This window comes from Paramisgurnus dabryanus, chromosome 24, assembly GCF_030506205.2.
Source record: "Paramisgurnus dabryanus chromosome 24, PD_genome_1.1, whole genome shotgun sequence".
In the NCBI taxonomy this organism is placed as follows: Eukaryota; Metazoa; Chordata; class Actinopteri; order Cypriniformes; family Cobitidae; genus Paramisgurnus; species Paramisgurnus dabryanus.
Window position 1 is genome coordinate 21,161,347 of NC_133360.1, and position 27,737 is coordinate 21,189,083.

Here is a 27,737-nt window from a genome sequence, read left to right on the forward strand (position 1 = left end):
GACGTGCGGCGGATGGGCGTGGTTTCTGACCACACCGGAAGTCGGGCGACCGAACACAACCCTACCAGTTAGCGTGAGCAGTAATGGAACAAATACAGTGATTTATTTACGCAAGTATTAAAACATTTGCTTTAATTTATTTATTTACACCGTTATATAGCGACTACAAAGCCTGTTTATTATAAATCGCCTTAAGTGTAAAAATTTGTTATAAACAGTTGTTTATCTTTGATCGGTTAGCATGACAATAACGCCTATAATCTATAATAAATTACCATTTATTTATGTTAGTTTTTATTTAGTTTATGTCTCTTTATAACGTGTCTGTTGCTAACTGTAAAATCAAGTATGTTTCTACTCTCTTTACTGTAGTAAGAGAGGCTGAGATGCTACATGCTAAAGCTAAGCTGTCAAAACAGTCCTTGTAAACATGGGTTGCTTCTCAAAAACCCATTGAGTTCCCTACCTAAACAGCATTTGTGATCATTAAACCCTCAAATCCCAGTGAGCTGCCTACATAGATAGTATTTTAATCATCACATGGTTTCAAAAGCAGTGAGATTATCTAAACTTTGTGAATCCTACTCTCAGATCCTAGTAAGCAGCCTGTATGATTTGAACTTCATTGACCAGCATACCTAGGCAACATGTACTACTGAGCGCCTTATCTATCTATACTATGGCTCTTTTGTTGTTTTTTCTAAGCAATTTGTATGCAGGTCTGCTTACAGTAAACTGCACAGACTGAGTCAATAGACAACAATTTTCAGTCTTCTAATTTGGATCTTAAATAAGGAGAAATTGCTTTTTCTTTTAAAACAGTTAATCCAGATTTACAGATCTTTTGGACAGGACTTTTGTCATGTTAACGTGTTTGAATATGCATTTATAGCTGCTTTAAGCCATGGCTCAGACTGAGAAGAAAGCAGGTCTGTTGAGGAGAACATCCTCCTCTAAGAAGCCACTAAAGGAGAAGGTGGTCCTCATGTATGATGAGATATTTGCGGTAAGTCATAGAAAGGCGTAAGTGTATTATTAAGCTGTTTAGATAGTACAGTTACAGTGGATACACAATATAGGGGTCATATCTGCCCATATTAGATTATTTGGCTAAATATTTTGATAACGTTTTTAATATCAAAATGAAATGATATTCCAGTTTTATCCAAGTTACAAAGTGGAAAGCAGTTACACATATTTTTTATGGATATTCAAATGAGTCGAATGAAATGATGTCACTTAAAGCTTATTATATTTTGCATTTAAGCTGTGTGTAAACAAACAAAACAATGTACTATATTAGTACTGGTTAGTTGTATCTATGCATAACATTTAATCGTGATTAATCTATAGCAGAATAAAAGTTTTTGTTTACATCATATATGTGTGTGAACTGTGTATAATAATTATTATATATATATAAATATGCACACATGCATGTATAATTTAAAGAAAAAAATTATATATTAATTATTTATTTTTGTATAAAATATAAATGATACATAAATATACAAATGTATATATACATGTAAACATTTCTAAAATATATACATGCATGTTTGTGCATCTAACTTTATACACAGTTCATGCACAAATATGATGTAAACAAAAACTTTTATTCTGCTATAAATTAATCGCAATTAATCGTTACGCATCCCTATCGATTATTGGTCAAATTTGAACCATTATACAGTATGTAAACCGAGAATGTGGCTTGGTCATGTATTGTTATCACATAGATCCATAATCAATTAATTATCATTTGTAATGTCTTACTATGTAAAATTATGCATTATATATCCTAAATCTAAAGATGCATTACGTTAAGATGGTGCTGTATGAAAATGTTACATTATTATTACATAGTTTTACATGTTAAACCTTGTAGACTTGGTATTAAGATTGCAGGATTTTTGTCCCTTTTTTCCTAAATGTTTTGTGTTTGGTACTTTTTCCTGTAGAAGGACGATCCTACTAAGAACAATCCTCGCTTCTGGGATGAACTGTTTTTGATGAAGGTCAGTTTATGAAGTTTACCTGTAATTCTCTCTCAAGCACTATGAACAATAAAACATCCACCAGCTTGATGTGAGCCTTATTGGTTGTCTTTGTGTTTTTCCAACCAGGTTAACCTTGAGTATTTGGAAGGGAAGTTAGAGTCTCTAGATGGAGATGACGTGATGAAAATCAAAGACAACATCAATAGTTTGTTCCATCACTGCGTTCAAGCGCTGGGTGAGGAACACCAGATCAAAGTAGTCAATGCGCTTCAGGTGAGGGGACACGTCAAACATTTGTACATTACAGACATATTCATACCAATTGTTTCCAGTTAAAAACATCTTGCCCCCAAATTCTCATTAGTGTAATGCAAAAAATCTCACCTCATTCTTTTTATAATAATTTATTAAAAAGTATTAAGATATTATTTCAATTAAATCAAATATTCATGCATAACTGGAGTATTTGAAGAGTTGGGTTTCAAAACAAAGATTTTTGTTAAAACATGTTTATTATTATGTTTTTATTGTATTGTATTGTATTGTATATTGTATTATATGTTTTGTATTTTTTTTTTAGTTATGAAGGCTTAAATCCAAACAAAGCAACTGCAGTTGAGTTATCTCGTTTTGGAACCAAACTCGTTTATTTATCTTTTATTGAAAATATAACACATTTTCTTACCTAACAAGACGTAAAGAAGTAGAACATTGTAGTATGGAAAATTGGTGCGTTCATATATATTAAATATTTATAAAATAATATATAAATGGCATAAAAGTCGTAATGGTTTTTGAAGCAGAAGTGCACAGTTTGTGTTTTCAATATTACAATTTTTATTCCCTATACCAAGGGTTTTCAAACTTTTTGTGTGTGTGGACCACTAGGTGTAATCAAACATTTTCGCGTACCACCTCATAATAAAATATGTCTACACAAAGTCCTGAATTAATCTGCACCTCTAAATAGGCTTACTAGCACTTGGATATAGTCAACATATCAAAACCTTTGGCGATTTTAGGGGATTATTAATCTTCAGAGTTTTCAAGTTCACTTAACAGCACATCCGCAAAACATTTCAGAAACGCGAGATCAACAAACTAACTGGACATTAAAATAATAGCAGGCCTCATTCATTCCATTTATAAACATTTTGTTTCATATAAGTTGCCTATAAAGGCTATGAATGAATTAATGAATTCTTTATTTTGAACAATTAAAAAATTAATAAAAAAAGACAGCAACACATGAAATATCCATCAATAAAATTAAATATATAAAAATAAAAACAAGTTGTCAAAAGGAAAAGCCATTGGAGTCCATTTGCCAATATATCAATATAGGCCTACATATTCTTAAAAAAATATATTTTATTTTTAATTTTGCCTTTACACGGACCACCTGCAGTACCCTCATGGACCACTAGTGGTCCGCGGACCACACTTTGGGAATGGCTGCCCTATAAATCTTATGCTGCGTTCAGACCAGCCGCGGTAGAAGGGTCAAGCATGGGTGATTTCAATGTTAAGTCAGTGTGAAGACGCGTCGACGCGTGTCTGTAGGTCTCGCGACGCGAATGAGGCATTTAGCGCATCACGGTAGACGCGTTTCCGCCTCATTCGCGTCTAGTTCGCATGAATGGCGCGAATAGAGCGTTGCCGCGGGAAATGCGCAAGTTGAAAAATTTGAACTTTGGCGGAAAAACGCGCCGCGTGAATGTCTCGATGACTAGAATTTCACGCTCAAATGAAGCGAGTAAACTCAAAATGTTCAAGAGGCAAACTAGACGCGATAGAAGCAAATTTGACGCCTAAAACGTGGCTGGTGTGAACCCACGGTTATGCACTGACAACTGCAAGTAGGCCACTGGTAGGTTGACGACTTAAAAAGTGTAAATACTACAGATCTTTTTACATGTTCTGGAGGGAAATATGACCTTCATAAAACACTGTCCTTCAGTAGAAAACAGCTTTAGTGTTTGTTGAAGACACACCCTTGATTGCTATTCTGAATGAGAAGACATAAGACATTAGGGCATTGTTAATACCACTGCCTCTCTTTTCTTCCTCTTTAGACACTTTGTGCATTATTTCGGGGAGTTCACCAGAAGAACAAATCGGCCACAGGCTTTGACATCATCAACATGCTGATGGGCTTTGACAAAGCTGAGCTCAGAATGAAGGTCAGCCGGGCATTCCCACTTCATCTTGAAGGTTATGTTGGAGGCAAAGTCAACATCTTATGAAATTCTTTTCTCAGGATTTAATGGAGGGTTTGGACAGCCTGCTCTGTGGTGATGGGTCTGAAAGTCTTAAGAGTTTATGTCTGAAACTGCTGCTGTGTTTGGTCACTGTAAGAACAATTCATTAATACATCACACAAGATTGCATTTTATTTAATTGTAGTTCTCAAAATTTTGTATCCGTGAATCCCTACTTAATGCCAGTAAGGGTGAAACTAATAATGCAGTTGATGTACACCAAAATAGTTAATACTCAAATCGTATGGCATCGACAAGCAAACATACCAAGGTCATTCAGAAATGTTCTCACATGCTGCGTGTCTGTTTCAGGTCACAGATAACATAAGTCAGAATACCATATTGGAGTATGTGATGATCAACAGTATCTTTGAGGCCATTCTACAGGTAAGATTGTGCCCTGCTACATGAGATGTACTGCATGGATTTGCAATGTTAACAGTTTTGTGTGGTACTCTATCACCAACATTATCCAACTGTTTTTGTCTAGATTCTGTCCGATGTCTCCAGTCGAGCTCAGCACGGCCATGATGCTGTGGTCCTGTTAGCTCTCCTGGTTAACTATAGGAAGTATGAGGTAAGAGATCCACATGTGCTATAAGAAATATTTCTGTAAGGGATGCGCCAATACTGATATTTGATTACTTAGAATTAGGGATTGACCGATATGGATTTTTTTTAGTGCAGATACCGATTTTTGTTTGTTTCATCAGCCTTAGCCAATGACCGATACATGCTGACGATTTTCTTGAGCCGATATTTGGAGCCAATACTGCTTTTGCTCACTCAATTTACATCGTAAAACACAACACGATGATGCCAAATGTTACAAGTCTCAATTTAAAAACGAACATTTATTGAACTTAAAAAAACTGTTTAACAAATAGTAAAAACAGGGGAGGGTGCTATGGAACCATGAACTGCACTCTCCACAATGACGAGGGACTATCAGCAAATGATCAGCTGTTAGGCCGAGCTTTCGACGTTGTCATGGAAAGGTTGGTTGTTTTTAGTCACATGACCTGCAATCGCTTGCGGCTTCCAGCACTCTGTCTGTAAATAATGCCGGAAAAATCGGCGAACACAGCAGCCACATATCGGCCGATGCCGATACACATAAAGCTCGCAAAAATTGGCCTGATCGGCTGCCCGATTTATCGGTCTATCACTACTTAGAATGACATCATCTGATACCGATAGTTTTGCTTCTTATGCCTTGTTTCAAGTTATTATGTCATGAAATCCTAAAAGTGCAATTCACTGTTGTCACTAGGGGTGTCACGATTCTCCAAATCCTCGATTCGATTACATTTTCGATTCTAAGGTCACGATTCGATCCGATTCTCGATTTTTAAATTCTTTTTTTTTTAAGACAAAAATAATATGCCATTATTTATTATTATTATTATTATAGTTTAACATTAACATGCACATTGCACAACTCGCATGGGGATTTGTGGGCTTCACTTAACGCGAGAGCTTGTAGAGAGAGGATTCCTTCTTGCACGCACATGGACTTAATGCGCGTGTCTTGGACTCATAGCATCTGAAATAAATCCAGCATCATAAGCAGCTGCGCTTCTCTCTGTCATACGTGCACGCGCTCGCGCATCTGTCCGAAGTCTAAACGTAAACTAAAGTAGTAATCCTTATGTATTTGTTCAGTTTTATGCGTTTCACGCGAGCTGAGGCAAACTATCCCTTTTGTTTAAAATATAATCCGCTGCATCTTTGCGCCTCTCTCACTCTCGCGCACGTGCAGAGAGCTGCGCTCTGTCCAAAGGCAGATCACTAGGTAGTAATCCTGTTTATGATATGCATTTCAAGGAGTTGTAGCATCCCTCGTGTTTAAAATATGATCGCGTTCCGCTGGACAGATGTTTTTAAAGGCATCTCTGAGAGTTTTTTCCCTCTCTTGGCAAGCCGACCGGACGTAACATGGGGCGTGGCAGCATCGACGATCCCATTTTTTTAATTCGAAGTTCGAAGCTGTGACTTAATTTCGATCGATTTCGATTTAAAATCGAAATCGTGACACCCTTAGTTGTCACTGTGACCCAATTCACAATAATCACACAACATGAGTTCTGAAAATATGCTTTTTCTGCTGATACCCATTATAGGCCGATATATCGATGCATGCCTACTTTTTGACGTGTGTTTGTATTTGATTTAATGTTTTTCTTGCTGTATGTCAAGAGATAGATCAATGGTTTTCTATGGTGGAGATATAAGCATTATTGATACCATACCATACTGTACCGTACATATAGATAGTGATATTAATAGAGAACATGGTCTCTATTGATTTTTTTGAAAGTAAGCAAACTGATGGACACATTAGTGTTGTAGTTCTCGAGACCCGTCTCGGTCTCAAGACCACTTTTTAAAGGTCTTGGTCTTGTCTTGGAATCGACCGCATTTTTACTCTGTCTCGTCTCGGTCTCAGACAAAGAGGACTCAGAATTTTATTTCAAGACCGTTCAAAACCACAACTGATGGCACATCACAAATTTATTTTAATCATTAATTTTATGCAGTTTATTCAGGTTTGGCATATGATGTTGGCATTGTTTAAGTTTCTCCCAATGACAATTTTTCTAATTTTATTACTAAAACACCTGCATTGTGTTAAGTGGATGGAAAGCCATGGAAAGACAGTTCAGATTAAATGGTTAAAGGAACAGTATGTAGGATTGTGGCCAAAACTGGTATTGCAATCACAAAACGTGTGGCTAAAACTGGTACGCAATCACACAGCTGGTGGCCAATATACAAAACGACAACATAAACATCAGTTGAGGGCTGCAACTCCACTTTTTCAATGATAATATCCTGGTTATACCACTGTTGTCAGTGATATAAGTATTTGAAATTAAAATGATTTCTTAATGTCTAGTGACATATCAGGGCCATTTAATGATTAATTGATATACATTTCTTACATACTGTTCCTTTAAGTTGATTTCAGCTCTTGGTCACTTTTATTTGCTTATAGACAAAGATAAATTCCCACATATCTGCAATGCCTTTGATTATTTTATCAACTTCTCTGATGGCACACATTCACGCACGCATGCACGCACGCACATGCACACACACGCACATGCACACACACAGACAAGAAGTGCATAATCATATGCACATTCCACATTTTATCATAAGTGTTTTAATGCAGTGACTTGCAATGGTCTTGGTCTTGACTTGGTCTCGGCCTGTCTTGGTCTTGGTCATGACTTGGTCTTGGTTCAGGTGGTCTTGACTACAACACTAGGACACATACTGCATCAACACACCTTAGCAACAATATAGCCACCACACACCCTAGCAACAACCTAGCCATCATGCCACATGCTGTTTTTACATGTTCAAGTGCATAATAATTAAAACATTTCAATTAGACTTTTAATTTGTTTTTGTGTCTTATTATTGTAGTCTGTGAACCCTTACATTGTGAAACTGTCAATAGTGGACGACGAGCCGACCCTGAATGTAAGCAACTGGAATATTCGTCAAGATTATGCTAATGTTTATTTATTTAATTAATTAATTAATTATTTATTTATTAAGTCATGTGATCAATATGTTTTTATAGGGAATGGGAATGGTCATTCACCACGCACTCACGGCTTACAACAGGTAACCAGTTGCCGTTATTTGCTTTAAAAAACAATTGTCATCATAGACTGAGATTTCATGCATTCTGTAATATTTTCACAGGCAGTATAAAGATAAAGAAGAGGAAAACCAGGGAGGCTTTTTCTCCACACTAACAAGCATGGTATGAAGACTTTGAGTAGTTTAAAATTGTTTAAATGGCTATTACCAAACTGCCACTCAAATTATTCGACTCTCAGATGAGCACAAGGTTTGACATGCTGATTTGGACAAAAGTGCCCATAAAAGAAATAAAGCAAGATTGTTACATATGAATCGTTCATGTTCGAAAAAAAACTTTTTGAAACTTGTACGAACCCTGGCAAAGTGCATTCGGCACAGAAATACTCTGTCACATGTCCAAATGCTCATTCTAGTTTGACATTTACATAATGTAAAGTGATGACGTTATTGATGACAATACTTTTATTTAAGGGTGAACTATCCCTTCAAATTGAGCTTTTGGAAAGCTTACAGTAATTGAATTTTAATATTGTTATTGTCCACAGGTGGGCAGTATGTTTATTGCCGATGCGGATGAAAAGCTGTCAGTACAGTAAGTGAAAATAAATGCAGCTTTTTTACTGAGTTCAGTACCTAATTTGTATCATGTCTTAAGCATAATTTAGGGATAACAAAATGATGTACTACTGAGGCGTGATGTTCAATAAATATTTTACCTCATTAGTTGATGTGTAATAAGTCTTTTAGTTGTGCCTAACTTGCAAAGACATCAAATTTCTGAAACCTATATGTTCATATTTGTAAAATCATACAAGCTACTAAATGCCCCATAAGTCTCTTGCTTAAGGATACAATGGTGGTATAATAATAAGTCTTTCTATTTACAGTATAATGATTGTGCCATTATGTCAAATGGTCCATATGTCTAAAGATTTCATTGTCCTTTAGGACGAACGAAGCCATTCTGCTCGCACTGTATGAGGCCGTTCATCTCAACAGGAACTTCATCACGGTTCTTGCACAGGTCTGTACTGCATAATAGCGGCGTTTATTATAATCTAGTTTTATCTGTATTTTGTATTATTTTACACCTGTGTGTTAGTTTCCATCCATGTTTTATTTTGGTGAATTTTTTCTGGAGGGATGCAATGTCATTTGCATGTCTGGCTTGTCGATTACAGAGTCATCCAGAGATTGACATGGCCACAAACCCTGCTATACCCGTACCAGCCTCACCCCTTACCCCGTTGGGTACCACGCCGCCCTCCCTAGACAGTGAGTTTTGTGGGATCTTCTGTCAAAATGCTGCTAGCATTTAGTTTATTTAGTGTTTTGTCATTTGAAGCATATGTGGCTATTGTATTGATTCAAGTCATGTCATTTACAATATTTTGGGCCATTTTCTGCGCTTGACTAACACTGCGTTTTATGATTTTTTTAGATAAAATGAATTTTAAACATCTTTTTTAGTCTTATTTTATATATCTTTCCATGAATATAGCCTTAGAAGCTGGCATTTAACTCTTTCCCGGCCAGCGTTTAAAAAAAAAGTTGCCAGCCAGCGCCAAGATTTTTCATGATTTTCACAAAAGTTTAATGCCTTCCAGAAAATGTTCTTCTGTTAATTATAAACATACAGTATATCAAATGAAAAAAAAACAGACCATCTGCTTTAAAAAAAAAAAAAAAAAACACTTTATCCTACCTTCATTACTTCTCTTTTTATCACCTCTCAAATATGGGTAGGTTTGTTCAAAACCACCAAATTAAAAAGAGTAAAGAGCTGAGATAATTGCATTTTTGTGATGAAGTTTTGATAGAGATCAGATTCAGAGCGATCCTCAAAACATACATGGTCATGGACATACAGCTCTTTTGCCTAGGGTAAGTTGCGGACCACCACCTGGTGGATAATAAGGAAGCGCTTTCTCTTAATTGATGAGATAACTCGTCAATGGCGGGGAAAGAGTTAAAAGAAAATAAAGAAAGAAAGACTGATTTTGAAGTGTGCATTCGATAGACACTTTATTATCCCATGATCCCGGGAGAGGAGTCACACAACGATGAAGAGGCGTTGTCATTTTCTAAAATGCAAATACATAAGTAAAACTGTTGTTCCTTGTGGTTAAAATGCACTTGTTAAAATGTACAGTTTGTAAGATATTTGCAGTAAAATATCCAAAAACCACTAGGCCAGTGTTATATATTTTGTCCAGCTGATTACTGCACTGCAAAAAATTATTTTTAAGAAACAAGCATAAAACAAGCAAAAAATCTGCCAATGGCGTAAGCAAAAAATCTTCAAAAATTTTCTTAAACACTAAATTCAAGAGAAATGCAAGAAAAAAAGCTTACCCCATTGGCAGATTTTTTTTTGCTTGTTTTATGCACAAAATCACTTAAATTTGATATTTTTGGTCTAAAAACTAGACTTATTTTCTTGGGTCATTTTGCTCATCAAGACAAAGCATCTTAATTTAAGAATTTTTAGATATTTTTACTGAAAACAAGACAAAAATACTGAGAATTTTTTCTTCTTGAAAATCATTTTCTTACTTTCGTCTTGTTTTCAGTTAAAATATCTAAAATATTTTTGTCCTGTTTTCAGTAAAAATATCTAAAAATTCTTAAATTAGGATGCTTTGTCTTGATGAGCAAAACGACCCAAGAAAATAAGTCTAGTTTTTAGACCAAAAATATCAAATTTAAGTGATTTTGTGCATAAAACAAGCAAAAAATCATTTTTAAAAAAAAAAAACAGATTTTTTTGCTTGTTTTATGCACAAAATCACTTAACTTTGATATTTTTGGTCTAAAAACTAGACTTCTTGGGTCGTTTTGCTCATAAAGGAAAAGCATCTTAATTTAACAATTTTTAGATATTTTTCCTGAAAACAAGACAAAAATACTTATAATTTTTTTTCTTGAAAATCAGAGACTTTCTTACTGAGTATTTTCGTCTTGTTTTCAGTTAAATTATCTAAAAATTCTTAAATTAAGATGTATTTTCTTGATGAGCAAAATGACCTAGGAAAATAAGTCTAGTTTTTAGACAAAAAAAATCTATATAATATAATTTATATAGATATAAATAATATAATATCTATATAATATAATTCCGCTTATAATTTAAGCAAATTTGTGCTTAAAACAAGCAAAAATAGCTGGCAATGGAATAAGAAATATTTTCTTGAATTAAGTGTTTAAAAAAAAGTACACTTATTTCAGAATTTTTTTTCTTATTCCATTCCAATTTTATATTTTTTTGGTCTAAAACTGACTTATTTTCCTAGGTCATTTTGCTCATCAAGAAAATACATCTTAATTTAAGAATTTTTAGATATTTTTACTGAAAAAAAGACAAAAATACTAAGTAAGAAAGTCGTTTTTTGCAGTGTAATGTTTTCAACTACTTGTAGGGATGGGCAATATAAACAATATGCAATATAAACGATAGAAAATTGGCATACAATAGAGATTTTAAATCTATTGCACTATCGCGATAATGCGTGTTGATGACACAATCTACCCGCGAACTTTAGAGCCACGAGCTGCAGCCGAATAAACATGGATGAAAGCGTCAGCGAAACAGAGGAACTCGTGAAAAAGACAGATGCAACATTATTTGGATTTAAGCCGTCCAACAAGCAGCTGGAAAATATACTCTGTAGAGCAAGGGTGTCCAATACGGCAAGTATTGGTAGATCGCACATAAGTTAACTGCTGCTCCACGTGGGAAATTGGCATTATGGTCTAGTAATTGTGAAACATGCAGTATATATATGCAGTATAGTCCTTACAAGCATTTAAATGTTTAGTGTTATAAAAATAATTAACTGTGTTTTTTAGCAGATAGATCTTGTCGGCTTTATCATTTTAAAAGTAGATCACCACACAAAAAAGTCTGGACAGCCCTGCTGTAGAGTGTGTCAGGCAAAAGTTCCAGCTAAGAGAGGTAACAAGACTAATCTGGCCATAACGGTTTACTTTTACTTACTTTTGTAGCAGTTTGGCTTTTCTAAGGGTCTATATAACCTGTTCTGAAACGAGTCTATTGAAATTATTATATCGCAATACATATCGCTATCGCAAGAGGCTGCAATGTATAACACAATATGGATTTTAGGCCATATCGCCCATCCCTAACTACTTGTAAATTATGAGAAAATTGCCATTCCAAACAGTGACACAGGGCAGTGCAGTCGCCTGTCAATGACATTAATATCCACGTTACCTTTACCGACGAAGAGACCACATGACAACAGTGTCGTGGACAAATGCGGAAGTAATAGCGTCTGTCGGGTCACTCGCTTGTTTATGTTAAGTTTGTTAATCTAGTCACTTAATTATGTGCTTTGTTAAAACACCATTGAATTAAACTAAAACTGTAACATCTATGACTAACAATTGCATTTTGAACATTACATGAAACCTTAAGGCCGCGGTATACTTTTTTTCCGCGTCCGGCTCGCGCGCGCACACGTCCGCGCAGCTTTTCGAGTATACTTTCCGCGGCTACACGCGGATGGCCGCGTTCGACACTATACGCAATACAAATGATTTCTTATTCAAATGATTAGTCTAACAGGCTGTCAGGGCAGCACTGATTTGGCGACATTTACAGTACATTAAAACATTAGGATAGGTGAAGAAAAGTAACTGATCCACCATTGCAAACACAGTTTAGAACAAACAACAAGACAACAAAGAACAGGAATCAAACAAACATGCTCCAGAGCTTTCTGTTCTGGGAAGAAGTAAAAGTTAAAGAAGAAAACCCATAGTGTGTGTGCAAATGCTGTCTATTTCCTTTGTATAATTGTTTATAGTGGAGTGCACTGTCTAAATATTTTCACGCGCATGCGCTGTTGTACACGGACTGTACACGCACTGTCCCTTTTGATGACGAAAATGACGTCATGCAGACGGCGCGCATACGCGGACGTCCCTAGTATACTTTCGGCTTTACATGGTTGAGTTAAAGTCAACAAATCCCATCATTCCACGCTGCTTCAAAGTGTCATTAATCTACGTCATTGTTATTGTTTTGACTGTGCGCCCTCTTTAACATCATCTACATTAATGGCTGACCTGTTGTTATGACACTACCCATATTCATACTATATCAGGGGTGTCCAAAGTCGATCCTGGAGGGCCGGTGTCCTGCAGAGTTTAGCTAAAACTGCCCTCAACACACCTGCTCCAAAGTATCTAGTCTTCCTAGTAAAACCTCGATTAGCTGGATCAGGTGTGTTTGATTAGGGTTGGAATAAAACCGAGACACCGGCCCTCCATCAGCAGGATTGGACACCCCTGTAAACGTACTGTTTAACAATAGGCCATTCCGGATGCAGGGAGTGTCTTTATTATGAGCTATATATATTCTTCCGGTTGTGTCCAACTAAAAAAAACTCCAAATGTCTGTATGTGCAACTTTTCAGTAGTTCATCAGATTTATGCCAATTACAAGGTTCATTTATTTGTGCCGTTTCCGCATTTAACATGGATTGCTTTGTCTTCTCTCAGTATTAATTGTTGTTGAAATAACACAAACTGCACCAGAAGTAAAGCTCTTATTTCAATAATGAAACGAAGAACTGATGCATGCCGTTTTAAATGCTTCCTAGACAGCTGGTGTTCAGCAAATGGCCCTGCAAGCTGTGCTTTCATTCCACTGCCAGCATCATTATTTTTTACACTTTTACTATTGTGCCTCTTTAAAACACAAGGCAGCTTTCTAACTTGAAATCCATTAGCTGTATGAAATATTAAATTCACTCCGGATGTCGGTTGTTGTCGGTGTGCGTACGTGCAAATTGACCAAATGGGCTAATTATGATGTTACCATCCACTTAAGACAGAAACGTACGCAGATACACAAAGGTTTTTTTGGTCACTGCATGGATCAGAATCTCAGAAGACTGTGTCATTATAAATACATTATAATCAATAGTATTTAATACTATGTAAAATGGGAGGCAGCGAATGTCAATGAATGTCCCACTTTAAGAAATGATTTAAAATTCTTTCTTTCTCTCTGCAGTGATGAATAATCCTGAACTTCCTCTGGACCCAAACTTGCAGACGAGTAATCTTCTCATAACCTTCCTCAAATATTCCTCCATCGTAGTGCAGGACACCAAAGGCAAGATATCTGTTTTTCTCTCTGTTTTCCACCATTTTGTCTGCTTCCTACATAGTGGTCTATCTTATCCACCTTTTTTTCGAATGCGGAAGTAAGTGATGACGAATTTCCCTTTTTTGTGCGAGACGTCCGTTTCAATAGCCGGCTGGTACAAAAAAAATGTCGGGGGAGCATGCATAAAACATTATTTAAACAGTTATGGTTAATATTAACTACATCTGCCATGTATAACCCAGTGGGATGATGCAATGAAGAAGTGGCCTGATATATCATATAAAGATATATTCAGTCATTTCATGTTGTTGCTTGTGGGTGACGAGTCTTCAATGCACAACTAAAAAGCACAGAGGCGTACAATGGGACAGTCAGTTGAGTGTTTTTTTTTTTTTTTTTTTACATTTTTGGGCGATGGTTTAAAATATCACAATGTGAACAAACCATAATAAACATATTAAACTATTACATTTATTCAGTATTGTTTTTGTTTTATGAAAATATTATTACATCGCTTCTAACACTCTAGATGGAAACATGAGCTTATCAAATTATTTGCGTGTTTTAAAATTATTTGCTTTTTCATTTAAAACCTAACAAAAGTACGCACATTAAAACTAATATAAACATTAACTAATAAGCAGTTTATGTCGTATATATTCTGTACTGTAGTCGCATTTTTGTAATAATATATAGTAGCAGAATAAATAATAAATCAGCTAAATCAGCATATTTTTATCAGCATAATATTAGTTGTTTTTAAACAACTATTGTATTTCTTGTTCACTGTTAGTTTCTATGAAAGGTTTTACTGGATGAATTTGTGAATTCAGATCATTTGTGCACGTGCGCCACATACACATTCAGCTCTTGTGCGTAAATTATGGTTAAAACAAATGTTTTGTAGAGATTTACTGCGTTTGTACCAGCTATTATGGCAACCCCTAACTACACAAATCATGCTGGTCTTGCTGGATTTCATAATAAACATATTAATAAGCCAGTTAAAGCAGCACACTTTTGTCCCTCGCAATATGACAACCATTAGCTTTAGTGGCTCACGGCGCCCACATTTACGTAAAAAATAAGGTGGATAAGATAGTATTACAGCTAAAACAAATTTTTGGACCAATGCAGAATGTTTGTGAATAGGGCTGGGCAAAAAAAAATATTTTTCGATTAATCGTTTTTTAAAACGTGGTCAAGAGCCGAATAATTGTTTTCTTTCATATTTATTTCGGCAAACATTGAACGTAAGATTAAGATCTTTTTTATTAATATAGAATTTGTATTAAATCTATATTCATTGAGTTGAATCGAGAATCGAGTATAAAAAGTGACCCGAGAACCCGGAATTTAAAATTGAATCGAGAATCGAAATGATAGCTTGTGTCAAAGTGTAATAGTATTTGCTTAGGCCACACCTACTGTATGATGCCTTGAATGCTACCCACCTAGACAGCATACTTGTACACAATTGTAGTGAGCACTTGTACATAAATCTTAAAATAGTTTTCTTATGTTTTCAGATGAACATAGACTCAACAGTGCTCGACTGTGCCTTATCATTCTGACCTGCATAGCCGAGGTAATGCAGTTTTGGATGCAGTTTGGTCGTTTTTTTTATGTGTGTGTTCCCTACTTTGATGGTTTCCAATCACTCTCCGTTAAACAGGACCAGTATGCCGATGCCTTTCTCCACGATGACAACATGAACTTCAGAGTCAGCTTACACAGAATGGTAAGAGGCTCCGCTCGGGTCTCTTAAAATCAAAGTGTAGACAATAAATACAAAGCAACTTCCTCCACATTACGTCTAATCTGTTTAACAGCTATTTATTAATTTTCATGTTTTTAGCCAATGAGACACCGAAAGAAAGTAGCGGATAAAAACATTCCCTCTCGACCTTTAGTGTGTGCAGTGCTGGGTGAGTACAAAACAAGTAATTTAGTATTGAATGTAAGATGAATAATGAAATAATGAAAGTTTTTGTGATTGTCTAATCGACAGATCTGATGGTCGAGTTCATCATTACTCACATGATGAAGGATTTTCCAATGGATCTTTATATGTAAGTTTTCCGTTTGAATACATTGTAATGCTTCTACTACTAAGGATACCATGAGAATAAATATGTTTTACTTCATTTGTAGGCGCTGTGTTCAGATTATTCACAAACTGATCTGCTATCAGAAGAAGTGCAGAATTAGACTACATTACACCTGGAACGAGCTCTGGTCATGTAAGACACTGACTACTGTGCTTGTTCATTCATTTCTATTTTGTTATCGTCTTTTCGGTTTCAATGTTTAAATGTTTTCTGTTATGTTCAACAAACACAAAATAGACTGAACATTTTAACTTAACATTTACCATGACCATCAAATCTTTTCGGTTACTTGCTTCAATTTATCACTAGTGGGTGAAGATGAGCTGAAAAAGGCTAAAGGCCCATTCACATCAAGGATGATTCTGACAACTGTAAATATAAAGTTTAATAAAATTGTAAAATGTAAAAGCATAGAAGAGAAGAAGAAGACATGTAAACAGGACTGTCAAACAACTAATCGTATACAAAACAAAACATTTTTATATACATACACACAAAGAAAATGTTATTTATCTATCAATTTGTTTTAATTATGTATTTATACATAGTAATTATTAAAGCAATAAGCCCCAAGAAGCAGTGGGTTACCAGTGCTTCGCGTCGTGCCTAACAACGCCCCTTAGCTGTTATAAAATGCACTGTAACACCACTGCTTCGCGGGGGTTATTGCGTTTATAAAACGGTTACTTCATATGTATAGCAGGGTTTCATAAAATGAAACACAAAAAAGTTGTAGTAATTATATTAGTACAAATATTACTCTTCCGCCAAACAAAGTAATAATAATAATAATTCATTACATTTATATAGCGCTTTTCTGCAGCACTCAAAGCGCTTTACATATGAATGGGGGAATATCCTCAACCACCACCAATGTGCAGCATCCACCTGGATGATGCGACGGCAGCCATATTGCGCCAGAACGCCCACCACACACTAGCTTATTAGTGGAGAGGAGGCCAAGTGATATAGCCAATTAGTATGAGGGGATGATTAGTAGGCCAATGGGCAAGTTTTGCCAGGATGCCGGGGCACACCCCTACTCTTTTTCGAAAGACATCGTGGGATTTTTAATGACCACAGAGAGTCAGGACCTCGGTTTAACGTCTCATCCGAAAGACAGTAGTGTCCCCGTCACTATACTGGGATGTTAGGACCCACGCAGACCACAGGGTGAGCACCCCCTGCTGGTCTCACTAACACCTCTACCAGTAGTTCCTCAGAATCAAGTGTGGCTGAAAAAGAGCGCAGTTCCCAACCAACACAGACGCAGCAAAGACACAATGAACATCTGATTTAAGACTGTGGTGTTTATGTAAATAAATCCACATTCATCTAATTTATACATTAACATTTATATCGTGCAACTGTTGAAGTGATGATCAAATATGCTTGGACGCATGGTTAACTCTTCCCCGTCAGAGTTTTTTTTAAAGTTGCCACCCAGTTTTAGTTTAATGCCTTGCAGAAAATGATCTTCTTTAAATAAACATAAAATATCAAATGAAAGAACAGACCATCCGCTTTAAAAACACTGTTTCATCCTACCTTCATTTGTTCTCTTATCACCTCTCAAATTTCAGCTAAAAGCTAATCCATGATTGTAATGACTAAACAAACGTTGGGCGAAGATACAGCTTCATATCCATTTTGGCTCGTGATTGTAATCATGTAAATTGATGCAAAGAGTTGCATAAGTTCAAATGAGCGATGATTTTTATGTGAGGAAATCAGTCTCACCCGATGGCTTTCAGATGGCTCTGTTAATTGTTTTTCTTTAGCTCTCATTAACCTTCTGAAGTTTCTGATGTCTAATGAGACCATCCTTCTGGCAAAACACAATATCTTCCAGCTGGCCCTTCAGGTAAAAAAACACTGGACATCAGCAACAGTTTGTCAGCTCTTTATGCACAAATACACTTGGGGGCTCATTTAAATTTTCCCCTCTCTTATCTTACTTGACTAGGTTGTGAACCTCTTTAACATGTTCATCACATATGGAGACACGTTTCTGCCCACGCCCAGCAGTTACGACGAACTCTATTACGAGATTATTCGCATGCATCAAGTGTTTGACAACCTCTACTGCATGGGTGAGTCACGTGACCTCCACCGAATCACTTCAGTCCAGCTTTGAATAGATGTTTGTTTTTGTTTGTCGCTAACCTGATCTTTATGACATCACAGTGTTGAGGGTCTCCACCAACACAGGACAATGGAAGGAGCCGGCTAGTAAAGTTACTCATGCACTTATTAATGTCAGGTAAGAAATATTAGTCTGTATATTAAACTTATATGTGTGTATATATACAGTATATTTATACAAAGGTTAGTTCCAGTCCTTGATTCTGATTGGTCAATAGCTGTGTTATTTATGATAAAACGCATCTATGACATCTAGGAGCGCTGCACCCAACGAGTGTATCACTGCGCAGCACCCTTAAGGTACATTCACATTATAAGCGACTAGCAGTAGCAGAGTGATGCGATTTCATTGATTTCAATGGAAGCTCGGCGGCATCCAGCGACACGAGCGATAGTGACTGTTGACAGTGTGCAGTCGTGCGACAAAGTTGAGAAATTTTTAACTTTATGCAAATTATGAGCGACATTTGGGAGCGACTACCAATGAGAACAAAGCAGGGGAGTTCACGTCATTCGTCTCTCGTACGTTACTGAAGTGGACGTTATTATTTGATTATGACGACTTGATATAGAAACGCCTCTTTTGAAAGAGACGAGCGACACACAGCGACAAAGTCGCTTATAATGTGAATGTACCTTTAGCAATGTAAACTTACGTAAAACTGTTACTGTTTACAGTCAGTCAGGGACTATTTTTTTCAGTGGAAGGAAGACTTTTAGTGATTTTACTTTAGGAAAGTTGTTTTTTGCTTTAATATTTGTAGCTGTGACTTATTCACAATTTAGCACAGGCTCTCGTACCTTATTGGTTACATATATGACATGTAGAGTGTAAAAAAATCAGTGGCTATGTTGACACGCACAAAATGACCAAACGTCTGCTCAAGTGCACAGCCAGGGTTGCCAGATTCACATATCAAACTAGCCCAAAAGCATTCCAAACACTATTCAGCGCCCAAACTACCAATAACTAATAAACTAAATCCTATTATCTTTAACCCGCAGAAAAAAATTAACTCCCTAGAAATATGTAGCCCAAATCTGAAGTGCACAAAAAAGCAGAGGACTTGGCAACGTAGCGCACAGCACCTCTCGTCGAGTTCACTCTTTATCTCTCTGGATAAATGTACATAGTCAAAGTTGAGTTGAAGAAAGTTGTTTTTAAATGTACGTTCACACCGCCGGCGGTGAAAGCGTCAAAAAATGTTCTGTCTGCCCTGCCAGTGACGCTATAGAAAAAAGTAGTGGATGCTCTGACTCTCGAATGCATTCTCTGGAATCCTTTTCTGCCTTCCGATTGTTTGCCGGCGAACCGTGTCATAGCTCAATACCATAAAGTTGAGTTTTTTACCTTAATAATGTGATCCAGATCGGACTTTTCAATACGATTGAAATTTGCACCCAATTGATCTTAATCGTATCGATTAAGGTGTTCACATAAAGACTTTTTAATGTGATTGAGCCATCAATACGATTACGAACTGATTATATGGTTGCATTTAAACGTATCTAATGTGTCACATCAAACTAGACATTTTGTATTTGAAAACATCTTTTCCGAGAATACTTTTCCAAGAACTTTATTAAAATTTTAAAGAAATCTTTGGTGTCCCTTGAGTATGTATGTGAAGTTTTAGCTCAAAATACCCCACAGACAATTTATAACATGTTAAAATTGCAAAACATTTGCCGTTTTTGGGTGTGTCCTTTTAAATGCAAATTAGCTGATCTCTACACTTAATGGCACTGCTGTGGTTGGATAGTGCAGATTAAGGGGCTAATCACACCAACCGCGCTTTAAACGCTTCGAAACGCAAGGCAGGACGCACTGCCTTTTCTAAAAAAAGAGCATTGCGACGTGGCTTTTTATTTTGCTAAGCAACCACCGAGTCAGCTGTCTTGTCAATCAAATATTGAAGCGTGAGCGCTATTTTGCTGTTAACTGTCATATTAGCAGAAACTTTAAAAAGAGGACGCTTGCTCTGACCTTGTTTGAGGATGAGAGGTGCACAAACACGCAGGAGAGAGTGAGCGAGTGTAGTCCGGTTCTTCGAAGCAACTGTAAACGTCCCTCACCACAACGTAAGGCCCACCTCTCCCCTCATTCGATTGGACAATGGAAAGACGCGAATGACGTCGGGCGCTTCTCCGCCAACAGCGTTCCTTTAAAGGCGCGTGCTGCGGCCGGCTGCAAAAACCGCAAGGTGCTCAGCGCGCATAAACAGCACGCAAAAGCTCCCTGCCCAAAGAATATCATTCAAAAAAGGCGCCTGCAACTGCCATAAACGCTTTTGGTGTGACTGGCCCCTAAGGGGGGTGTTATCCCTTTCTGACATCACAAGGGGAGTCAAATTTCAATGAGCTATTTTTTCACATGCTTGCAGAGAATGGTTTACCAAAACTAAGTTACTGGGTTGATCTTTTTCACATTTACTATGTTCATAGAAGCACTGACCCAATTATAGCACTTAAACATGGAAAAAGTCAGATTTTCATGATATGTCCCCTTTAAAACAAAAAGTAATTTCACTCTTCTTTAAAAATTGTCTCAAAAAAATTGCATTTCTTATATTGCATCCCTAAGATGAATCGTTAAACTCTTTAATTAATTAAGTAAGTATATATAATAGTATTATATATACTATTAATAGCCATGTAATAAATGAGATAATGTACAGGCAGCTGGTTGTTATCGCAGAAATAAGCCCCTACGCGCAGCGGTATCACACTGACGTCGCATTCACACGGGGCGTAAGCGTTGACGCTTCCCATTCACTTTTAATGGGTGACGTCAAGCGTTGGCGAACTGAATTGTGGATCCGTCTGCGCCGCGTCAGTGCCGTTGCTCGCGGCAGAAGTTGAACATTTCTCAACTTTTCAAGCGGCAACGCATGCGTCAGCCAATCATATCGCCTTATGCAAATAACCTAGGCAGAGCCAGCCAATTACGTTTATGGAAGACCGGTGCTTGTGTTGCGGCCACAGTGGATGGCTGTTGGCCACGCTTCAGACAAGCCTTCCGTTAAACGTTAACGCTTACGCCCCGTGTGAATGTACCGTAAAGGGTCTTATTTCGCGATAACAACCTGCTGCCTGTACATTATTCCGTGTATTACACGGTTATTCACCTCATAAATAAGGTGAGAAACATTAAATATTAATTTGAAATATTTTATTTGCTCATTTTTGTTTACTTTCGGTTTTAAGAAAGATAGGACTTTTAAAATGTCACGAACACACTATTTGGTTAAATCATTTAGAAATGAAGTTTCGTTGCAAAACGAGATAACTTCGTTTTTAACATTTTTGTCAAAACATGTTTATTATTATGTTATCATGTTATTATTTTGTTTTATGGTGCTACTTAGCTGTATTTTTAAAGTTATGAAGGTTTAAATCAAAACAAACCAACTGCAGTTGAATTGATATTAATTGGAATGCACAACCAAAAAACGAGATTTCTAAAAAAACGGACTTATCTCGTTTTGCAACGAAACTCTTCAAATATAATGTAATTATGTAAAAGACATAATTTAGGTTTAATTTCTGTGTAATATTAAACCGTACCTGTCAAAATGATTTGCCCATCCGGTTACCATGTGTCATTAGTTTTGAGCGTTAGTTACTCGAAAAGAACAAACCTTGAAATGTTGTGACTGGCCAATTAGAATCAAGTATTTTAAAGTGCCGTGTAATAATTTGTATATAGGCCTGGTTCAATATAGTTTTAGAATATATATCTGAATATATAAATAAATAAATGATCTAGAAAAACAAATGAGTTCAAGTATGAGACTGGAATGTTGGAAAAAAATAGGAATTGTAAAACTTGCTGTCCAATGTTTATTATTTTGGTGTGTGTGCACGGAGTTTGCAAAGAAGACGGTGAATAAATTATTGATTTTGGAGTCTGAGGTAATGCTTAAGCAATCTCCAGCATTCAAAGTTGTGACCATGTGTTTGCGCCTCACAAAAGCAGTTGAATGGTTTTCTGAAGCATGCATAATGCAAAGGATTACAGCAGAATATTCAAAAGAGCTTTTTGTCCAGGAAAAGTGGGACGGCACCGTTTCCAAAAAAGATTCCAATGCAAACCTTTCGTTATGCAACAATGTATGCGTTTCATTGCGTGATTGTCTTTTTTTCTGTTTTTCAGGGCAATTATTAACCATTTCAACCCTAAGATTGAGTCATACGCTGCTGTGAATCACATCTCTCAGCTTTCAGAAGATCAGGTAAATACCATCAGAAAACAAAACCTTATTATGTTGTTTATTACGAAACCCCCAAGGTAATATCGAGGTAATGTAGATCTTTACTACACTTGACACAGCCATTGACTATTTTAGATCCACAAATTTTACATCTATATTAACCTTGGCAAAGCTGTTATTACAAATAACCAGGTTACGGACTAGTATCATATATCGCGGTCTATCTGAATGCCTCGCAGATTACATTTTATTAGAAAAGTCGTTCATTAGTAAGACACACGCTGGTGTTTGTGGTCACAGGTGTTGTGTAATTACCCCTTGATCTGTAGGGTAATGATGATGCGCAGCAGAAGTCAGGTCAGTTTTACAGATGGTCACCCCAGCTTATCGCTCACATTCATGAATCCTCTTCTCTTTCATCTCGCCATGCCAGATGCTACCTCATGACCTCCATTAGACCTCTATCTGCTTTTGCAGGGTGAATTCCTCTCATAGGTCCTCGCTGCTTTAATGACCCCTAAAGTTCTGTATGAACAATATTAATGATGTAGTTATAATATAATAATCCCTCAGTCAAGACGTAGACAAAGTTGTTTTCACAAAAAGACTCAACCAACTTAAAAGCAGAGCCACAGAAGATGGTTACTTTTACTTTTTAAAGTAAAGTAAGTAGTTAATAAAGCACTATTTGGAATCTCTGCAGTGGTTTTTGCATCTCACATTTATAATTGTTTTCTCCTGTAGGTACTGGAGGTCGTACGGTCAAACTATGACACGTTGACGCTGAAGCTACAGGACGGTCTGGATCAGTTCGAGCGTTACTCTGAACAGCCCAAAGAGGCGGCGTTCTTCAAAGACCTGGTGAGGTCACGGGTTCTGGGATACGATGTGTTCCTGACCATAGATGTGTTACGGCGGAGTCTCTAACGTCATCACCTGGCGGCCATCTTACCTCAGACAGCTCACTCCATCGTAGCATTGTGTTTAATTTTATACCGAATTTCAAACGGTTTGGTTTCTTACAAATGTTATTAACGTGGCTATAATTCTGAATGCTTTAACATGATTCATAAAAAAAAATTCATTAAGTATGCCGTGTCATACATCTCTGACGTTTATAACAAACCAAACCGTTTGAAAATCGGTAGAAAATTGAGCAAGTTATGGTCTTTTAAAAGACATGCTCCATTATACGCAATGCTACGATTGAGCGAGCACCTGTGGTAAGATGGCCGCCAAATCCGGCAGCGCGGACGAGACATCTAGCCTTTATTATACATATCTATGTTCCTGACCTTGTTTTGTAAAGCGCTGCGTCACGAGCGTAAAGGTCATGGGCCCAGGGAACACACATACTGATAAAATGTATATCTTGAATGCAAGTAAAAGTTGATTTGGATAAAAGCGCCTGCCACATGCATAAATATTAAAGGTCTGATTTTATACGACTTGAGTTACAGAAAGTGAAGATGCAACAAAGTTAAGTGGTCACGGACCTGGGGGTGTCCCTGGTTTTCATTCAAATTAAAATACTACATAACATGAATTAAAAATTCTTGTGCTGCGCTGCCTCAAAGCGATACCAAATAAAGTAATCCAGAACATTTTTGTCTGGAAAAAAATTAACTCTTAAATGCATCTCACGCTGTTTTTTGGAGGAATTTACAGATTGTTAAATTTAGGATTGGGTTTAGCCTATTCATTCACCCAGGTATGTTTTGAATGCAATTAGGTATGATGACAAAATTTTCAAAAACCCCAAAGCTCAAAATGTATCACATGACTAGACAGAGCAGACATTCCCATTTACAAAGATACCTGAAAAATCAATTGATGATTGAGAAAGTTATGATATTTTTAATATTAGAAATCAAAGGGAAAAGTTTTATATGGATGTCAATGGAAGCTGTGTGACCGAAAATGCTGCTTATTCACATGTTTTTGTTTGTAACTTTCTCATTTTATCTAATATTTGCATAAAATTTTAACAGACGGTAGAATTTTGTTAGTTCTTTCAAATAAAACCATAAACATTTACTGTTTAGTTGGAATGGGCCATTTAGTTGGAATAAAGGGCGATTTATAGTCGTGCGTAGGTCTATCCGTAGCCTGTGTGTAGCTCTGCGTAGCCTGATGCGCACCTCGCAAAAACTTTAACAGCGCGTCAGATCTACGCAGACCGTAAGCGCTGTGATTGGTCCACCAGAACCCCTCCCGTCAGGTTAAAAAAACTGTGTCATAAGTATTTCTGTTTGTGACGGTGAAAACAAAGATTAGCCAACTTGAGGAGTGATTTAACTCAAACTGCATCAAAAGTCGCTGTTTATTTACTTCCATCATTGCTGGTCTTCTCAAATTATACACAAAAAGTTGCTGTTTCTTCTTCGTTTGTGGGTTAAATTGCCAAGCTTCTTCTTCTCTGACGGTCGCGCTGCTACTGTGGTTACACGCGTGGATACTGCCCACCAGCGGTCGCGCGTGTGTTTGCACGTCGACGCGGAAGACGACGCAAAAGTATAAATGAAAACCGACGCGGAACCTACGCCGTCGCTGTTAAGCCGTAGGACCTACGCACGACTATAACAAGCCCTTTAGTTTGTCATAATCAGACTCCGACCCATGGTTTTTAGAACGATGCCTGCAGTTCTGATGTTCTGACATTCGCTAATCTACCACCATAAACGTTACTACCAACTTTCCGTGATTATTTAAATACCTTCTCCTCTATAGGTTTCGATGAAATTTCGTCAGTACCAAGAGAAAAGATATATATATATATATTTTGTCACCCCTAACTTTCGGTTGTACCCTGAGTCTAGCGGAAGCACACCGACCGATTGAAAGTGACAAATTTACTGTAAAACAGTTGCTGTAAAATAAAAACACCTCAGGACTGAAAGCTCAAAATATTAAACGCTTCTGGTGGCTCTTCGTCACGTATTTATTGTAGTATTTAGTAAAAAAATACTACAACCATGCGGCGAGAAGTGGATATTGCAAGACACGCATCTTAAAGTAACAAGCCGGTTGAAACCCAGAAGTTTGACGCGCGTGCCCGCGATGTCAGTATTGCTAATGCTATTGTGTAAGCTGAATAAATGTTAATGTTACGTTAACATGTACAGACACCCATTCAGCCTGCTCTTCTGTTTGCCATTGTTTAGTTGAATAACTTGCCTTTCCGGATTAAATGTCTGTTCTTGGGCTTGGATTTTGTGAAATCATTTTCTAAATAAATGCGTCGTATAGTCCAGTGTGACTAGTCCAGTTTTTTTTCTCGTCAAAGCGAATTTTTGGCTGATGCGAAACCAGAGCGACTTGTAGTCCGGAAAATACGGTAACGATTTAGCTAAAAAAAACTGCAACAAAGTACTTTTTCTTCTTCGTTTGGGGGTTAAACTGACTAAGATGCTTCTTCTTTGATGGTCGCGCTGCTACTGTGGTTACACGCGTGGATACCGCCTACCAGCGGTCTGCATTTGTGTTTGCACGCGGACAATGACGCGGAAATATATATGAAAACTGACGTTGTCGCGGCTACGCTGTAGGACGTACGCACAACTATAATGAGTCCTTAACGACTTTATTCAGCAATTTGTTTTTGTTCTTTTTGGTCGTTTCAGTGCGTGTTCACGAGCAAACTACGCTGCGTGTGCCGTGACCCGTTGATGTAGTTGTCCGCATAAAGACACAGAATACGCTGGCAATATTGAAGTTTGTTTTGTGACATTGCACTGATCAAGTCCTATGATCTTTCAACAGGTACGCTCCATCAGTCTGAACGTGAGGAAGAACGTTTCTCTTAGCACGATGAGTCAAGATCATCTGCTGAAGGAATTCTCCTCAATATCCTGAATGATAAACTTTCAACCGAAGACTGATCCATCTACATAACTGCTCACACATCTGAGGCTTCTCAACATTATGGATTTGATCCCGGACTGTATTAACCATGGCGATCTTTCTGTGTTTGTTTTTTGGGTGTGTTTGTGGTCATGCTCAGATCTGAATTGTATTGGCTTAAGAAAGCAATCAGCCAAACTTTGCACAATGTGAATTTTGATTCAGACTAACCGGTATTTACTCTGTTTATTCTTTGGTTGGCGTCTGGTGTTGTTCCTGTTGAATTATACTTTTATGTTCTTCAATGCCTTAGGACATGATGAAACCAGTGCTCATGTGTTTACCGCTTATTTTCATGGTTCCTATATATACCTCTATGAATGTTTTTGTTTTTTCGGTAAAGGACGTGTGGGTGAAAACTTGTTCGGGTCATATGAATAGAAATTATATTTTGCATATATAAAACAAGCCCAGTTTTGGGACTGGTAGATTATGACATTTTGTTTATAATTAAATTAAATAAAAGCAAATAAATAACAAATTATCATAATGCAATAATGCAGTCATTAAAATCCAGTTCAGTTTTTTCCATTGTGAACTACTAATTAGAATGGAAATGTAAAACAACACGCTGGCTTTTTTTAAAGCAAAATATAATTATATTCCCTTCTATTTGGGGCGAATTATGACTCGGACATGTTTGTGACAGGTGTGTCGTGAGATGTATGAATGCATTAATTTCTAAATTTGACAGTTTAGTACTATTTTTCTTCTCAGTATTTCTCCGCATTGCCAGAAGTTTCAGTTCAGGATCATAAAAAATGATTGTGAAAGCGCTGCAGTGGGGAAAAAAATTAAATATCGAGTTATCTAACACTGGGTGATAAACAAATGTATTAATCTGACAGAAATCTGACTGCTTGTATGTATGAGATGAGAAATTGTGCTGTTTATATTGGTTTCCATTTCCGTTTCGGGTTAAAACTGTAGGATTATAGAATCCAAACCACTTCTATTTCTAATTACTAAACCAGCACATTAAAGATAACTGAATCAATAAATCCATTTCAAAGATGTTCATTGTAAATTCTTTCTGGTTTTGGTTCTGGGTGAGTATTTCTGTGCTCCCTTCACCTTAGTATTCTTATTTATGGGTGTTTGTTTCTTAATTAAATCGTATTTTGTACAACACATACAGCGATGGTCATTTTATTTGAATTACGGTGTTTATTATATCACTACTGTTGATCGTATTTAAACAATTTATGCTTTAGACATGAATTTGTTAGATGACTAATGTTTAGATATTTGAATTCATCATAATGCTTTTTCTTCAGTCTGCAGTGGAAATAAAGAAGACGATAGGAGTCAATTGACAAATTGAAAAAGTTTATATTTGACCC

At 36.8% G+C, this 27,737-nt stretch overlaps 1 protein-coding gene across 3 annotated transcripts; it reads left to right on the top strand.

Annotated features, from left to right (window-relative positions):
- armh3 (armadillo like helical domain containing 3) lies at positions 1-27,408 on the top strand. Of its 3 annotated transcripts, none has more exons than XM_065259419.2 (26): positions 1-114; positions 893-1,006; positions 1,962-2,018; positions 2,127-2,273; positions 4,076-4,183; positions 4,261-4,353; positions 4,574-4,648; positions 4,752-4,838; positions 7,697-7,753; positions 7,857-7,900; positions 7,982-8,042; positions 8,428-8,474; positions 8,831-8,906; positions 9,064-9,157; positions 13,926-14,027; positions 15,551-15,609; positions 15,697-15,762; positions 15,880-15,949; positions 16,033-16,093; positions 16,176-16,264; positions 17,914-17,996; positions 18,099-18,225; positions 18,320-18,395; positions 22,434-22,512; positions 23,236-23,352; positions 26,254-27,408. In XM_065259419.2, exons 2-26 carry the CDS (start codon positions 905-907, stop codon positions 26,344-26,346), a joined length of 2,070 nt encoding a protein of 689 aa, XP_065115491.1. In that variant the 5' UTR covers positions 1-114; positions 893-904; the 3' UTR covers positions 26,347-27,408. The 3 variants fall into 3 exon arrangements, with proteins under 3 accessions (XP_065115491.1, XP_065115493.1, XP_073669526.1); XM_065259421.1 differs by having other exon boundaries at positions 3-110; XM_073813425.1 differs by lacking the exon at positions 1-114 and adding an exon at positions 178-597.
- Positions 27,409-27,737: the final 329 nt, after the last annotated feature.

Coding starts and splice junctions, on each gene's coding strand:
- armh3 (XM_065259419.2), top strand. CDS start 905: ATGGCTCAGACTGAGAAGAAAGCAGGTCTGTTGAGGAGAACATCCTCC. Junction 2,019..2,126: donor ATGAACTGTTTTTGATGAAG/GTCAGTTTATGA, acceptor TTTTCCAACCAG/GTTAACCTTGAGTATTTGGA. Junction 17,997..18,098: donor TCTTCCAGCTGGCCCTTCAG/GTAAAAAAACAC, acceptor TTACTTGACTAG/GTTGTGAACCTCTTTAACAT.